Raw genomic sequence first — 18,332 nt, 5'->3', positions numbered from 1 at the left:
TAAAGCCTATTCCAAACCATATAGTATAACAGAATATAATTTTAGAATTAAAAAAAGAAGTTGAAAATTGCTGTTGACCTCACTTATATGGTTATATTCCCCATCTTAAAAGGGATCTCAATATCTTGGTGTAATAAGAGGTTACCTGTCACCGACCCAAAAGATGCCTTATGTTCACATATTCATTTGGACCACGATTGTGACATTCCCTGTCTTTCCCACAAAAGAACCTTCCAGACTTAGTCATGCAAACCCAGGGATACAAAACAACAATGTCTCATCTTATTTCCATAATAAGTACTCCGTAAGACTGTAACCATATGTTTACAGTTGGTAAATAGTTTCTCGGGTTTTCTGATTACAGTCAGTAGCGAAAAGAACTTAACACTACGTGATTATACAAAATTGGACATAACGGAGTGACACGACAAGTGTAAGAGATTATATAGGTTCTAATTTATTTAAGCTTTGGCTTGTCCACTGGCTTGCTACAGCTGACTGGCTCATCTGATCTCAAGCAACCGGACTGTTGTCTGATGTTTTGCTTGCAGCTGACAGGCTTAGATTGAAGATAGAGAATATAAATTTCAGTCAAATTAGACCAGATTTTCTCCATTATTGTAGAGAATTATGCAAGTTATAGGTTTGCTGGTCTTAAGGGCTTCCATTACTTTGCTTCAAGTAAAATTGATGAATAGGGAGCTACATTGTATGTGCTTTGAATGCCTGGGACACCCTCAGCTACAAAATCGTCTGGAGATTTGAGATTTGTATCCACCTGAAACAAATCATGTATAAGTACATCAATCCCGGCCTTGATTACAGAAATTTGTGGCCCTTTTGGTATTCATCAAAAAAGGCAGCAACAGAAACAGATATACAAGTTTATATAGAAAATGGCATCATGTCCATGATAATGCTATGCTTCTCCACCTTTAGGTCCTGAGTATGTGATATTCTTCATAGAATTATACTTCATATAACCTCTTGTAACGAGTAGTGGAGTTTTACAACGAGAAACACTTACTTGGGTCCTTGGGGAGCATAATCGTATTACCATGGAGTCATGGACATTGGTATAGGAGATAGTTGCCAAAACTCATACAGTTTACTGCTTTTGCCACCACTTATTATTTCCCACCAAGCAGGCAGTTTCAGTCCAAAAATTGCCACCAAAACAAAAAAAAAAAAAAAAAAAGGAAGCTGAAACTTGAGCAGTGAAGTGAACTTTTAACTCCGTGAGGGGAAGATTAGGGAGCCCCGCCAAGTCCTCCGATGAAAGCTGCAAGAAAGGTGGCCCGGATGGTCTTGCTGCATGGTGCATACTTTGTATTTCATTCCTTCTAGCATTTCGAATACCCGGACAGAATTGTGCTTGCGTCTATTATACTAGCATATTCGTCGTTTGCTAGTTGTTCTTCACCCATTCTCATTGTTGCCATGATAGATGGACTCTCCGTTTCATGGATCTGCGTCACCATAGGCAGGTTACTCGCTATTCTGCCATATTCAACCCAACCGCCCCTAATAACCGGGTTGTCTCTCTCAAACTCGACAGGTGAGGTGGCCCACTCCGATATCCCTATAGTATGAAAAATGGTCCCTGGACCTCCTCTTTCTTGATTGCGATGCTGAGCCGATGACGATTCACCAACTTCATAGTTTGAGCCCAAGAAAAAACGTTGAGGTGGAGCCGGAACCCTAGCAGCCGAGGGAGAGATAATTGCCCTCTCCGTACTAGGCCTATATGGCCTAAAACCCGAGCTTCTTCTTGCTGCCTCTTCATTTGTCACATCATTTTGCATGGCACCACTATTAGGGTTTGGCACCCTTTCTTGAATGAACTCCGCATATGGGTCACCACCCAATCCCAACCTTCTACCACGAGAGAGAGTGAGATCCGGCCTAACCAGTTCCTCTTCCATTTCCACCGATTCAGATTCACCGCTTGAGAGCTCCTCCTCCCCCGTATGCAAGTTCTCACTATCATCACTATCCATCGACGAAACCGGCCCCTCATATGGATGACTCTCCTCAAAGAACATTTCTTCCCTTTGTATTCTCCTGTACAAAGGAGAGTTCTCGGGAGCTACACGATGCCTTAGATCGACACCGGTATTTCGGAACCCATACCAATCCGGAAATCCCCGTATAAAATTTGAATAAAACGAGTACTCCATTGGCCCATACAAGACCCTTATACCATCTGCTTCTACCTCATCAAGCCTACACCTCACTCTCCTCCTTGCTACGGTGGCGTGGAGAGTGCAACGTGAAGTGGCGTGCCCCACTCGCCCGCAAGATTTACAAAACCTGTAAACCCCCTCGTACCTTAATGAACCCAGATAACTCGGTTTCCTTCTAAGGGGATAAAGCACCCTGGAATTAGCGGGATGGAGACATCTACTAGCATTCGTGCCCTCGGCAGGTTATCACCTTCTTGATCTATCTCCTCAATGTAACCTACATGACGTAGGATTTGCCTTGCCCACCTTTCCGTGAGATATACCAATGGCAACCCATATACCCTAATCCAGTATCTGGTGAGCGTAAAACTCATTTGTTGCGGAACATAGTCCCTTTGATACAATCTAAAATTGATTAATCTACGATCGATGACGGCAGTGCTGGCCTCAATTAAGTTCTCTTGGTCTTGAATGGCCATGCATTCAAACAAGAAGTAAGGGTCGGATCTGTGGACCCTTATTTCTCCACTATTTATCCAACGCGAGTTAACGATGTGCTGCACGAACACTTCGAATGGTGGGTGGGGACCAATAAAAACACCTATAACACACGCATTGAAATTAATACTTCTATTATCCAATTCAAATCTGGTGGAGGGGGAACAAGAGGTCCCCCCCTTAGATCCTGATTCTGCTGCTCATTTCGAGCATTTGGAGGGTTATTATTATTATTATTTGTCATTATTAAGACAATAAGAATGAAGAGAGATAAGAATTAAAGAAGAAGGAGTGATATCAGAAAAAAGTCAGAACGAGATAGAGGAGAAGAGGAAAAAGATAGAAGAAGAGAATATGAGGTTGTGTAATGAATCTGGAAATTCTTTCACATTTATAGTCGACTTAGAGTTATTGAGAATAAGGAAAACACGAGCATGGGGAGCAGAAATTGACGGTTTCAAAGCTGAAAATAATTAGCCGCCTCTAGCTATGGATGGACTGCACCTATCTAATGCAAGAAATAAATGCACCAATTGAACTGGTTCTGGAAAACCAAAGAGGAGGCTCTGAGCCTGTTGGAATTCGAGAAAAGCAACGAAAGGTTCAAGCCTTTAAACGGAAACGAGGAGCTTTTACACTACCAAGAACTTATAATTAAGAAAAACATTGGTAATCTACAGACACAAGGCAACGATTACTATTCCTTCCCACCTAGAAGGAGCTATGCAAGGAACCTATTCACTATAGAGAAGAAATCTGCAGGATAAATCTGATGCATGCAAAGTTTGAGAAACCAAGAAAAAATAATCCTAGCAAACTACGGAAAACTCACTTTTAGTGAGAGAAACTCTCATTTTAGAGAGATGAATATATTGCTGCCTCTCTAATATCTCATCTTAACTCGTTCAATTTCACTAATTTGTTTAATTATGATGATAGTGCTAACACAAAGAAAAGGATAAGGGAAGCAATTGGCCACTTGCCGCATTCTTGTGATGGAGACTCGATCCGTTATAGTGAAGCGGACTATGAATGGGTGGAACGCAAAAGGCTCAAGAAGGCTAAGCAATTTCGGATCCGGACATGGCTTGTGAGTTTGGTGTTGGTCTTGATGATGACTTTCGGAAAAGGGCAAGTAACAAGAGGCATCAAGCAAGGTCATCTTCTTCTTCAGAATCGTTCAAAAGACAAAAAAGTGAAGAGGTGACTTCAGTTTTAGGGAAATCAGGGATGATATGGATATCGATCTACAAATGTCTATTCTTGATTCTATGAGACTTTCTTCGAGGGGTGAGGCGGCTGAACCAGATTAGCCCCCGAAAGCTATATGAAGATTGTGGCGTGAAATTGCAGGGGTCTAAATGATCCATACTCTCTTGCAATTCCCTACCTAGTGTGGCTCTATCGTTCGAAGTTACCTTTGTTTTTGTTTGTTTCGGAAACTAAGATGGATTTTCCTAGCACGGCTTCAGTTTTAGGTTTCTTAAACCCTACTTCAAGTTTTGGTTGGAACTCTAGAAGGAAGTAGTGGGGGTTTACTTGTTCTTAGTTGGTCTAATGATATAGTTGATTGTTTGTAATCTTCAAAAAAATTTATCCTTTGTAAGATCTATGAATCTAATGGTAATTTTAAGTATGTACTGTTTCTTTATGGTGAGCCTCAATTAGAAAATAGAAAACTAGTATGGGAACAACTTTAATGGTTTTTGAATGAGTTCAAAAACGTCTTAGTCATTGGAGACTTTAACCAAGTGGAAAGTGGGAATGATAAATTAGGAGGATCGCCTGTTATTAGAAGAATTAATGCCTTCCTAGATTGGAGATTTGGTAGCAATGCTATTTCGGGACCAAGATTCACTTGGAGCAACAAAAGGGAGGGCAATAACCTCATTCTTGAGAGGCTTGATCGGGCACACATCATAGAAGATTGGCTCAATCACTCTCCTGATGGAAGGATAACTCATGAACCAATTATATGCTCTGACCACGCTGTTATCACCTATCACAACCAAGCTATAGAGGCTACTTCAAACAGGCCTTATCAAATCGAAAATTGGTGTCTCAATTTTCAGGAAGTCCAAGCAATGGTGGAAGATTCTTGGAAGGAGGAGATCCATGGATCTTATATGTTCCAACTTTCAAAGAAATTACAAAAGTTGAGAACAAGGCTCCAGTATTGGTGTTTGGAAAATAGGAAGGTTTGGGGGATTAACCGGAGGAAACTCACTAAAGACCTTCATGGTACAGGTATGAAAATCAATTCGGTACATGAAGAGGTAGGTTATATCAATCAGATTAACCTTATTGTATCAGAGAGTCAACTTAGATTCAGTTTTTGGAGACAAAGAATGAAAGCAAATTGGGTCAAGTTCGGTGTGCTACTCTGACTATGTAAAGGAAGGTAAAACAACGACAACAGCACAATGAGATTCTTACTATTATAAATGAAAATGACACGTGGGCTGAAGGGCAAAGGGATGTGGAAGAGGTAATCTTAAGCTCTATTAAGGAGATCTATATCCCAGTTATTCTGGATAATCATGTAGAGGATATTGATCTTCTTCTGAGATAGTTAGATATTCCTCAGATTTCGTTGGAAGACAAAGTAGAGCTTGACAAGCCCTTCACTGATTTGGAAATTAAGAGAGCAATGTTCAATATGCATTGTTCCAAGTCTCCAAGCCTAGATGGGTTCACTGTGGATTTTTTCCAAACATACTGGAAGGATGTAGAGGGGCTCGTAGTTGAACAGGTAACGTGCTCAAGGAGTGGATTCAGTCTTTATTAGTTCTGATCCCGTAGGTTAAAGACCAGGAGCTTTCTAATCAGTTTAGACCGATCAGTATGTGCAACACAGTCTATAAGTGCATCTCTAAGTGCCTGGTTAATAGTAGGGTGAACATGGTCTGGTTTGGAACCAAACCAAACCGCAAAATACGGTTTGGTTAATTTTTCAAACCAAACCAAACCATATTAGTATTGAAACCAAACCAAACCGCAATAATACGGTTTGGTGCGGTTTGGTTTGCGGTTTATAATGAGACGACCTTTTTTCCTTAAAATTGTCAAATAATACTCATTAAATTTATAATAAAGTTTAATTAATTAGCTCAAGGGGATTAAATTGTACTACAAAGTTATAATAAATATGTGCTAACACAGTAACACTTATAGTTTTCTTTTGATTTTTCATGTTTTTGTTTGTTTTTTTAGTTATTTTATAATATATAATAATTATTTTAATTTAATTAAAAATTATATAAATATTAAAATACGGTTTACCGGTTTACGATTTGGTTTATAATTTTTGAAAAACCAAACCAAAACCATAAATCGTATTTACAAAAAAATCGAAACCAAACCGTATTTTTACAAATCGTAAATCAAACCAATCTGGTTTACCAAACTGTGTACAACCCTAGTTAACAGGCTAAAGACAACCTTGCCAAGTCTTATTTCTGAGAATCAGCATGCTTTCATCCCTGGGAGGTATATGGAGGATAATATCCTTCTTAGCCACGACCTCACGCACCTTATAAACATGAAGAAAGGTTCGAATTTTACTGCCGTTAAAATCGATATGTCTAAGGCATATGATAGGGTAGACTGGCTTCTCCTTCTTAAGGTGCTACAAGCTTATGGGTTTTCCAGTCACTGTATCAAGACGATTTCGCAGTGTATCTCAACTGTTAGCTTTAAAGCAGTGATCAACAGGAAGGCAACGGAGCCCTTCATCCCTAAGTGTGGGCTAAGGCAAGGTGACCCGCTGTCTCCTTACCTTTTCATTTTCTGTATGGATATTCTTTCAAGAATGTTGTCTTTGGCCGAGAATATCAACCAGTTCAAGGGGTTGAAGGTCTCAAGAAGGTCCCCGTCTATTTCACACCTGTTTTTCGCAGATGATGCTATGCTTTTCTTTAAAGCAAGTGAGGAGTCGTGCCTATGTATTAACGACATCCTTCATAGGTTTGGTAAAGTTTCTGGCCAACAGTTGAATCTCCAGAAATCTTTTGTGAAGTTTTCGCCAGGGGTCGATGATAGTAAAAGGTTAGCATGGAAGCAAATTCTCTCTATGACCGAGACGGACAACATGGGGACTCACTTGGGGGCTCCTATTGATATTCAAGGTAAGAAGAGTTTGGCTTTCAGATACCTGGTTGACAAGGTGTCCAATAAAATTGTTTTGTGGGCCTCCTTGCACCTCTCTCAAGCAGCAAAGTTAATCTTTAAATCTTTATCAATACAGTTCTAGTGAGTATCTCGGCACATGTAATGAAATGCCTTAAGCTTCCTCAAGGTATAGCCAACAAGATTGATTCTCTCATCACTCGTTTCTGGTGGTCCAACAACGGGACCGAGTTAATAGGGGCATTACTCAAATCCCTAAAAGCATGGAAGGATTAGGAATTTGGGGAACCTCAACCCTCAATGATGCCCTTCTTTTCAAGCAAACAACGAGGATGCACCTTAATCCGCAGCTCTTACTCTCGAGAGTGCATAAGAGTGTCCAACCATATGAGATTTGCAATCTCGCAACCCCTTACATAAGAATGGGAAATTCCTCGATGGGAAGGGCGGGTCTCCTAAAGGTTACTCAGCCTTTTAAGGATGGCTTTGCTTGGAAAGTTGGTAACGGAAGAGATGTTAAGGCTACCAGTATGCCCCGGGTAAAGGGAGAAATTCCAACTGTGAACTCTAATCAAACTTTGAGAGCCGCGTTCAGCTGGAAAGTGGAAGACTTTATTGATTGGGAGACAAGTGAAAGGTAAGAGAATGTTTTGATTGGAATAGTGCAAAGGCAATTTTGTCTATGGAACCCCCTAATATAAGGGAGGATGACTTTGCCTACCGGAAGTTTCACGGTTAAAACAGGCTATTATTACCTATCAAAGGAGCTGGGATTGGAGCGGTCTTTATTTTCGACAAGGGAACAAGAGTTCGTGAAGCTTATTTGGAGGTTGAAGATTCAACCAAAATAAAAGTTGTTCTTATGGAGACTGTTTCATGATGGTATTGCTGTAAAGGCCAACTTAGCTAAGAGTGGAGTAAATGTTGACGTGTGACGTCTGTGGGGTGGAAATGGAAGATAGCCAACACCTCTTTTGGGAGAATGGCTCCTTGACTATTTGCCCTGACTCTACTGGATCCAGCTCGTTGAAAAGACGGATTCAATACTATATCCTGCTGTTTAATAGCGAGGATGGCAATCATGGAACACATATTGTTGTGTTTATAGCGACATTATGGGGATTGTGGAAGGCTAGGAATGCAAGATGCTTCAATGGTACTACTGGGACAACTGGGTTAGTTGCGGAATTCATAAATTCAGCAATGCAGGACCATGAAGTTTTCATCCACAACGACAACCACAACCATCCTAACCTTGCTGAGAGCAAGGATAATCCAATCATTCCCCCAAGTTTCAATTATGTATTATGTGCAACTGGGAAAAGAAAAAGTCGGGTTCGATAACTTTATCATAGAAGCGGATGGGTCGTGGGACAAGAAGACAACTAGGGCGCAGGGAATGATCAGGGTAACTCTATGGGTGAGGGGGGGATGTGTGGGGCTGCTTCTTCGGTTATCCAATGTGAGGCTTGGCGTGCCTCGAAGCAATGAAGTGGGCCCGAACACGAGGTAAGGAGGGGATCCTACTACTTTCCGACTCTATCTCACTCATTAACAACCTGCAGGATAGCTTGGGTAGGGACATCATGATTGCTTAGATGTTAAAAGAAATTAGGGAAGTAGGCGCTACCTTCCATAGATGTGCAATTCTGAAAGTTCCAAGAGAACAGGTTCAAAGGGCGAACGACATAGCAAGAAGATGTCGTTTTATTTTTTCTAATTATTAGTTGTTTGTTTGTTGTTGCCTTTGCTATTGTGTAAAAAAAAAAAAAAAAAAAAAAAAAAAAAAAAAAAAAAAAGTGAACTTTTAAATTGACTGAGTTAGCAGACAAAACTGGAAATGTTATGTGGTTCACTTCAATAAAAAAATTCCAGATCAGCATGATAAGAACCAATTATTAGATTTAGTGTTGCAACAATCCCCAACAAGGAAAGAAAATCAAAGAGATTCCTCACCACTCTGAACCAACGTTTATTTTGTGGCGGTGAAGGTATTGGAACTTGAACAAAGAAGTCATGAGCGTTGAATGCCAAGTAAATGTCTTCTTGCTTTTCACTATGTAATCTGCAGAAATTACACAGATTTAGAGACAGCCAACAACATAACAAAATCTGAAGTATACCTTAAAATTATGAATACTTCATTTGCATTCAGCGTAAACTTTGAATACATATAAGTGTGAAATGCATGTACAGAAAGGCAGGAAAAGGCCAGGGATCACAGCAGGACAAGATGAAGATTATGTAGTGCAAGGCTGGGTTAATTACAGTATCAAGATACAAAAATAGTTAAACATATGAATTTTAACATAACAGCAAGAACAGAGATTCATATTTGCAAATCCAAGATGACAGTTTAAATTCAGATTTTGAAAGACGTCGCGGTGATGCACAGAGCGACATATGCACATCACCATACCTAAAATGCATACCCTTCTCATGCAGAAGAGCAAAATGAACATTCACATACGGCTTGGCCTAGCTTTCTAGCTTCTTTAAAGCATTCGATTCAAAAAGGATAGATGAGTTCAATCACAATGTCTTAAATACTACCTACTGCAGAATCATCTGAAACACTATGAAGTTACTGTATAACTTGGCAATAACATATTCAGATACATCATTCCCAGATTAAACATCAATGGTAGACAGATATGCATACTAACTTGACATGTTCCTTCAGCCTCCTGGGCAACATAAGTCTATTAATAATAAAAATTATATAAAAGTACATGAGCCAAAAAGATGCAAGTAATATGTGGCAGTATCTGGTTGGTAGACGTCCAAAAAACAATATGCAGGAAAAAGGCAGCATGCTGCTGAATTATTAATACGGTCTGACTTCAAAAAAAGGTTGGCATAACTTCTTACGTGAAAGCCAGGAATTTACTCTCGCTATTGCTCCAATTGTCCTCATGCCACGTCACATCCTTCTGTAAATTATTAATAAAAAACTTGCAAGTCAGGAAAAATGACTGATATCCTCCAAAATTAGATTTATTTATAAAAATAATAAAGCAGCTAAAGAACACCTAGGGTTTCCTCGACTTATCTAAAAGCATATGAGCTTGAGTAGCTTTTATGGGATATAAACTTTGTAAAATAAGTTCTTGTCAGGTGAAGAAATGGCAGCTATTTCCATGATTAAAATGACAGGAAACTTGGGTAATTAATTCCTGTCAAGACTTTTCTTACAAGATCTTTCATTTAGTTCTTAAGATCCCATAAATTCCCTTGGAGAAAGACAGGTTTGGTTAAGATAAACTTATGGGCTATGGTAAGAAGGACAACATAATGACGACATTATGGTCTTATGGATCTAACCAAACTCTTCTTGCAAAACTGCACTCAAAGGGGGGAAGCCTGGAAGCCATATGTAGAAGCATTTCCATGAGCAAGAACAGAGAAAAAATAATTTACATTATAATCGCGGACAACAAAGGCTATTTTGGTGCAAGAAATCATGCCTAGTTGCAAAAAATTGTACAGTAGATACTATATAAAAATGCTGAAGTTGTTCACCTTCTCAAGAAAATTCTCACGTCTGAATATGTCATGTGTTTTACGAAACTTCACAGCTTCAGAGAAAAACCTGAAGTGGTCTTCTTTCTTTGCATCCAACTTTTCATTGTATACAAGGGTATCATGTCAGTAATCCCAGTAAATACAAATTAACTAGAATAAGCAATGGCTGCACACCTTTTTCCACTGGAAGTTGTTAAGGGCATTATCATGGCCGTAACTGTTATTATTTCCAAAACGGGTATGCCCATATTCATCACCCATTAGCATCATGGGAGTACCCTGAATGTATACAAATAAAGAGAATAAGGACTAACACACGCATCAGAAAATAGATGATTACATGGCTTCTTGCATAATTTTGGGTGAAACTATCAAAAAAGCCTGAAATTAAAGTAGGATAACAAATAGACACGGGGGCAAAATAAATTGCACCTTTCTAGGTGTAGAGCCATGTTTCCCATGTCTCCTGAAGGAAGATTTGAAAAAGAAGGTAGGAGGAAAAAAAAAAAAGGTAGGGGAGAGGGAGCAGTGGGATTCTACATATCAATTTGGAGCTTTAAGAGGGAGTGTGGCAGCCGTGGTGGGCAGAAGGGGGGAGAGGGACAAAAACAATCAAGGGAATTGAGAGATACTTACCAGTTACCATCATAAATGGAAATCATAAATTTCATTTAATGACTGGCAAGACAAATAACTGCTAACTCATTACTTCTTTATTTTTTTCAGTACAGTAAATATACCATAAACTTAGTTTCACTTCCATACTTTTAATCTTAATATGTTATTCCATTAGAACCGAATTTCTTATAGCAACTTTTCATCACAAGATGGTCTAAATATGCAAGTGCACTGACCAATGTTATCACATGGATAGCTTTACCAAAACTCTAAATTATTCAGTATTATCAGTAATCAAGTTACACCCATTTCAATTAGGCAATTGTGCTACAACTACAAGATACAATTCAACATAGAGAAAAACAGAATCAGTCATTAATAACTAGTCCTCCAGCAAGTATGCTTCTCAACGACCACGATAAGATTTATGTTAAAATTAGAAAAACTAATAATCTGATTAAACCTTTTTCAGTTTTTTCCCCAACTAAATGACTGAAGTAAAACTGGTGTATTGAACCACCATTTTATTACAATAAAAATGTTTACAGAAGACAAGCATTTTAGCACAAACCAAATTTGAACCATAAATATTCTTTCCAAGACATACTTAAAAAATATTGAGCAAAAAATGACTTGCAAGTAATTCCAGAAAAACCAAGAAATTACTCCAAACAAAGAGGAGCTGACAATCAGGAACCCAATAACAGACACTGCTGTCATTCTTGCAGATGAGCAATTTCAGAAAGAAATATGGCGTAGCAACAACAAAAGCAAAGTAAATAAATAAATAAAATACTAATGCAGAGACAGTAAACTCAATCAAGCTGAAACAGAAACCAATATACCTGAGATATCATCAAAGCCAAATGAAAGTTTTTCATCTGCCGTGAACGTAGAGCAATTATATCAGCATCCGTTGTATCTCCTACGCCAGAAAAAATAAAGCAAATTATAGCCTTTTTCCAGCATTTGCATCCTACAAAGACAATCTTAGAGCATTCTTCTACATTAATGCTTTCAGATAATATAGCTGATTTCCTAGAATCGCTGTCAACTAATATCCTTCAAAGATGAATTTTCCACACCTATTGTTCCATATGATTAGTACACCCAATTCCTTCTTCATATTCTTGTTTTTCAAGGAGGAGAAAATATAAGTGGAATAAAATCATTGGCTATCAATGTCATACTTTACGCTCATGCTTGTCCATGCAAACATTCACGAGAATCAACTATAACATCCTTGACTTCCCTTTACTCGGGATCAAAAAGGAATTGGAAGGGCTAAAAGCTAGAGAACACAAGACTTCCACATTCCACCCCCTTAAGGGTTGAAACTAAAGATAAGAGATCCTGACCTAAATTTGTCATAAATTTCTAATCCCTCTAAGACAAGACCAGAGTTTTAATCCTCACTCATTTTCTAGGAAGAATATTTCCATGATCATGCAAAGTAAATTGTGGGCCTCTACTATGATGTAAAGTTAGTATTTAACAATGAAATAGATATTTACAAAAGTTAAATAACATTCATGTTACATCTGAGATCCAGCTCAAAACTTTTCTGACAGCATCTATTCTCAATTCTAGAGCAAGAAGGATCAATTTTCGACTGGAATGCTTCACAACCTCAAAAAACTGACACTTTCTCTGGCATAAAAGTACCTCTCTTGGGTATGAAATGTCAATCAAACAAGGGAAATCCTTGCCGATAACAAATATTGTGGTCCAATGGATATATCACCCTTAAGTTTAGGCTTTTTAATACCACTATACATAAAAATGGTGGATCCCGGAGACCTAAATACTAAGTATACTGTCATGTACCCTTGCTGAGATTTATAGACCTTAGCAATGGGGCACTTCACAACAGTGAACGACTTGCTTTCCAGAGTCCAGACCATGAAACAGTGTTAGGTCCAGATCAGTGATAGTGAGTTTGAAAGCCCCTCATCCATGCCATGGAGCCACTTAGTTGACATATCACAACTAAGAGAATAAGAGATATAGCCTTCAACTTTCGTATCCAGGCCAGCTTCCTGAGTAAGGATGTGTAACCATCAGTGTTTTAGAGCAGTAGAGGGTGCACCAGGAAAATAACCAGCACCCAAAAGTTGGAATTAGATCAAATGTTTAAAACAACCAAGAAAATTCCTCAAGCATATGCTGGTACAGTGTGGTCCACTCCTTATCCTTAAAAAGTAATAATGAGATTTTTCACTAGTATCCATATGGTAGGAGATTTTTGGGGTTTAAATAAATCTGCCACATTCATTCTAAACTTGTTGCAATTATTCAGCCCAATTTTGACCATTCAAGCCCCATGATGCCCTAACATTGGATTGTTAAGATTTTGTATTGGGTTCAAACAGCAGGAGTTACATTCCTAAATTTTTGCCTTTATTTCTCACAGATACCATTAGAAACAGTGGGAGTCAAGTGCTGCCTCTTGAAAATTAACCTTCTATGGCATTAACCCCAGATCACACACATGGCTAGCATTTTAGTTTTTGGGCAAGGTGAACTTCTGCCACACACCAAAACCAGCTCAAGTTCTGTTAGTACATAAACTCATAGAGCAAGACAACTTAGTGTAAAAAAATTGTTTTTTTTTTAAAAAAAAATAGCGCAAACATAACAAAGACAGCATAAACATTGAATTAATCCATTTCCATACGTAACAGCCAGCAGCGTGAAAGAGCAAATCTACAAATATGGCCTCGTTAGAAAGGGACTAAATTATTCAGGCTACAAATCACTTCTTATACCGGGTAGTTGGCTCTTACAACAGAAAAAGCAAGACCTTGTTGCAAGACAGATGGAACTATGGAGATATGAAAATAACTGAACACAGAAAAAATGAAATCCCACCTTCAAAACCACAGTTCCAACTATAGTTATCATTGCATCCATCATTGCCTTCTTCTCCATTTGACTCATTGTGCTACAATACAATTCAATCATATGTCAAAGCATGTGAAACCATTACCAACAAATGTTCGTGATAAGTAATCGGAAATTACCTTAAAATTGTATGAGACAAGATCATACAAAGTAAATCCATCATGAGCAATAATAAAGTTGATGCTGTGGTATGGCTTCCGCTTGTTAACCTAAATAAGAAGGCAGCAATTAACATCATAAGATACTACAAACCAAATGATTGACAACTAGTTTTTGGCTTTGGACAATGCTCTGGGTAGGTACATTAACAACAGTTGTGACCTCAAGTGTGAAAATGATGAACAGTATTATTACTAGTTTTCTTTTATTTATTGCCCTTATTATATTTATTTTTATAGGAGAATATGTAAGACTAAATAGCGCATTAGTTAAGTCCTATATATTCAAAATAGAGATCGCATGTTTGAGCCTTGAAGTGATAGTATGTTTGTAAATCTTTAAATATATGTGGATGACATAAAATTATACTCATAGAATAAGGGAAGGCACTATGGCAATAAGGACTGACTTGGGAACGCATTCTAATATATAATTATAAATTTATTCTCAGACATATAAATCGGATGAACTTAGCTGCAACGGTAATACGGTATACACAATACAGGTTTTAAATATAAAAAAATTTAAGGACTTAACTTAATGATATGGATACAGTGATTCATGTATTGACTGTTCAATACTTCACATATTGATGAAAAGTTATATGCTTTAAAGTTAAAATACCACTACTTTAGTTATGAGCAGGATGTGCTAAATAACTCTTACTCTGTATAGGTCTGCAGATCCTGATACACGAGTTGCAAAACTTCCTTTCAAGCCACAGTCACCCTGCATTATACATTCAAACAGTGAACAGATGCAATACTATTAAAAAAACATACTCCCTCTGTTCTTTTTTACTTGACTTGTTTCTTTTATCACGCTTGCCAATGCAAAACTTTAACGATCAATAACTTAAATTCTCCATAAGTAAAAATTATAAAAGTTATATATTATGATAGTACTTATTGAGACGAATCCAAAAAGATCATACATGAATATATTTTTCCTTACATATTATTCACAAAAGACGGTCAAAAGAGGGATGGTGAATAGTGTAAAAGTCAAAGCGGGTCAAGTAATTAAGAACGGAGGAAGTATAAGAGTAGTTTTTAGCAGCATCCCTTGGAAAGAACATGAACTTTTATAAGGAAACTCTTGTGATAGAAAAGCTCTACCTTCATAAATCTTCTCATATCATCACGATACTTGCCATTCCATTCTGCCCACCTATGTATGAGAAATTCCCAGAGTAGCAATTAGGAGCAAGCAGTGAACATTAAATTTATAAAACAATTTTATACCTAACATTCACATAAAATTTGATGCCTGCAGTCACATGGATATAGTATAATATGTTAGTGACATGCTGAAAAAAAAACCATCCCCCCCCCCCCCCCCCCCCGCGCAAAAAAAAAAAGATTACCTGTCCCAATTAGGAAACTGTCCAACTAGATAAAGACCTCCACAGTCCCATGGCTCTGCAATTATCTTACACTTCGAAAGGACAGCGTCTTTTGCAATGGCCTGGCACAAAGAATGGAGTATCATGAATTGCAAAAGGCACATAAGATGGGAAAACTCATATCTAATAGGCTATGCCTTAAATATAAAACCAAAAGAGCTAAAAAAAGCTTAAGATTTTCGTCAATACGATAACCAAGGTCAAGTTTAATCCAAATTACATAAAGCATAAATTAAAGATGCCATAATATCTGCAAGCTCTTAACGTCTACCCAGTATCCCCATTCAGCATGAACCATAAGCAGTGACTGAATCTGGCTATTGCAAGTTTTAGGCTGGTAAATCGAAGCGTATTGGTCTAACACTAGCCATAGACTGAAGATATACCATTAGTTCAGGACTGTACCATGCGTCAATTACAAAAAGAATTTGGCATAAGTACTGTACAAAACTCTCTGTTATGTAACAACAAAGCAGAAAATCATAACATACCCTATGACATTTAAACGTTTTAACAGAGAGACAGCATTAAATTATCTTTCTTTAATCTTGCCCCTCGTGGAATTTCAAAACATCAGATTATGGATCAGACAGACAAAATATTAGTATACAACAAGGTGCTATAAAAGCTAATTCGCGATAAGATTTACCCATGATTCACTCCCTGAGATTCAAAATATATGTCATATGCTCTCTTCATTTGACTTTTGCTAAACTGAAATAATTTTTGTTAAACTTGAATTAGTTTTACTGAAATTAAATAATCTTTGCTGAAATGAAATATTGCTAACTTAGAATATTATTACTAATTAAAACTTTTTTATTTACTGAGACTGATTTGCTATTATAATATTTTCTTTAGTTATTGATTTTCATTGTTAAAACTTATTATTTAATAGCTTGAATTTAGATTTGCTGAACTTAACTTATTTTTATTGAACTAAACTTTGAATTTTTTAAAATTAACTTATTTTTACTGAAATGAAATTATTTTTATTGAAGTTTAATTATTTTCCTTGAATATATTTGATTAAGGTGAAGAGAACAAAGTCTTATCCATTACACACATCAAGGATTCGGTTATTATGTTAGCCAATATTGATAATAGAAGTTGTATTGTTATTGTAAAATACTACCTCCGTTTTTCTAAGTTCTACCCAGTTACTATAGCTACAAATATCAAGTAAAAGATTAAAAGAAGACCACACATATGATTTCTTTTTCATTTTAAGGGGAGAGAGACACAAAGTAAGAGATTTATTTAATATAATTAAGCCCCGCATAGTGAGGTTGTAGTTGATAAAAAAATGAATAAAAGGTTTTCATAAAAGGAATAAAGTAAAATTGCAGAATTTAGAAAAACGGATGAAAATGAAGGGCGTACTACGTAACTTGTATTTTGGATTAAAGGAATTGACTATAACCTATTTGTGGAGGAATGATAATTCTATAAAGAATTGTGAGTGTTATGGTTGGGTGGGAAGGTGGGGGTTGACAGGTAGAGGGGGAGGGGAGGTAGAGATAGGAGGTGTTGTTGTCACCACTCCAACATCTGGTTAGCAAGAGAAATCAGATTGTTATAATTTCCCTAGATTCCCAGGCAATTGTTTAAACCTAGAGAATTGAATCTCCCATGGAAGGTCAGGTCAACTAGATGCCTATAACCTTCTAACAGCAAAACCTTTTTAGACTTATTACCATAACTAAGCATACAAAAGTGTTCAAACTTGTGAAAATTTAAGCATCAAACAACTTACCCTCACAAGAGGAGGTGCACCAAGAGGCAAACCATCAGTTCCTCGACAAAGCACACTAGCAAGGTCAAACCGGAAGCCATCCACATGGTACTCCTTGACCCTTCAATTGGTTTAGAGAAAAAGGCATAAGAGCTGTTAATAAAGACGTATAAGTAAAAGGATTTATATTCACAAACAAGCAAGAGTTCAGTAATCATCTAAAACTAGCCAGAACTCATCTAAGACAAAAATCTAAGATAATAAGCCATAGGGAAACATATGACACCAGAATAATCATCATCTCATCTAAGGAAAAAGAAAGGAAATAAAAAATATTAAAAAATAAAAAAAAAAACCAATGGAGAAGATAGTAGATACACATCAATATAACTCAATGCCTCTAAAGTTCTATATTGGGGAAGGTAGGAGGGGTGGACCATAGATGTACATTGCCTATTTGCCTTACCACTGTAACACAAAGAGATTACTTTTAACATTGCAATTGACCCTTAATTAATGCAATGTTCATTGCTACTTTACGAAAAATACAAAGCAAAGACAAATAACAAGCCATTAAATTAAGCCCACTAGCCTAGTACAGTCCAACAACAGCTAGACATTGGTGAATTTTTGAGTCTTTGACAGTTTGACTCCATTTGAAATGTGATGAAATATTACATATAAACTGTAAATATATCCAACTAACTTACTTCCAAGAAAATATCAATCCACATTGCATTCAAGAACTCTGTATTGACCAACAAATGCCAAAAAAGTTTCATATCAATATTGATTGAGAAACATAGCTAGAACTTAACAATTGAGCTTTTTCTAGAATGGACACTCATTTAAAATAATAAACAATACAAAAACGATTTATAGATAATACTTCCACTCTATCATGATGTTATTCTTGGGTGCTTATTTAAAAAACTAGAAATAATGGATAAAGGTCAACAAAGATATACTTAGATTGTTCCATAGTAATTAGTTAATTACAACTTTAGGAAGTTTCAATTGGCCAAAAAAAGAAAAGGAAAAAAAAAAAAAAAAAAAAAAAAAAACTTTCGGAAGTTTCACATCAATTATAAGTTTAAAACATTAGTTTGTTAAGCTAACGTGTCCCTCCATTTCTCTCCTCGTAAAGCTTCACATCAATTATAAGTTTAAAACA

At 37.1% G+C, this 18,332-nt stretch overlaps 1 protein-coding gene across 1 annotated transcript in view; it reads right to left on the bottom strand.

Moving 5' to 3' along the window:
* Positions 1 to 260: 260 nt before the first annotated feature.
* The window catches only part of LOC145586527 (isoamylase 3, chloroplastic-like), a 29,192-nt gene continuing 11,120 nt past the window's right edge, over positions 261 to 18,332 (bottom strand). The window contains exons 13-24 of the mRNA XM_081643377.1: positions 17,180 to 17,279; positions 15,385 to 15,485; positions 15,137 to 15,188; positions 14,685 to 14,747; positions 13,979 to 14,068; positions 13,827 to 13,899; positions 11,801 to 11,880; positions 10,512 to 10,616; positions 10,335 to 10,433; positions 9,684 to 9,745; positions 8,769 to 8,877; positions 261 to 778 (exon numbers count right to left, since the gene is read on the bottom strand). Coding sequence (XP_081499503.1) covers positions 668 to 778; positions 8,769 to 8,877; positions 9,684 to 9,745; positions 10,335 to 10,433; positions 10,512 to 10,616; positions 11,801 to 11,880; positions 13,827 to 13,899; positions 13,979 to 14,068; positions 14,685 to 14,747; positions 15,137 to 15,188; positions 15,385 to 15,485; positions 17,180 to 17,279 — 1,045 coding nt within the window. The 3' untranslated portion in view covers positions 261 to 667. The remainder of the gene's footprint in view (positions 779 to 8,768; positions 8,878 to 9,683; positions 9,746 to 10,334; positions 10,434 to 10,511; positions 10,617 to 11,800; positions 11,881 to 13,826; positions 13,900 to 13,978; positions 14,069 to 14,684; positions 14,748 to 15,136; positions 15,189 to 15,384; positions 15,486 to 17,179; positions 17,280 to 18,332) is intronic.

This window comes from Chenopodium album, chromosome 16 (genome assembly GCF_948465745.1).
Source record: "Chenopodium album chromosome 16, dcCheAlbu1.1, whole genome shotgun sequence".
NCBI classification, from domain to species: domain Eukaryota; kingdom Viridiplantae; phylum Streptophyta; class Magnoliopsida; order Caryophyllales; family Amaranthaceae; genus Chenopodium; species Chenopodium album.
This window is presented reverse-complemented; position numbering and strand designations above follow the sequence as displayed.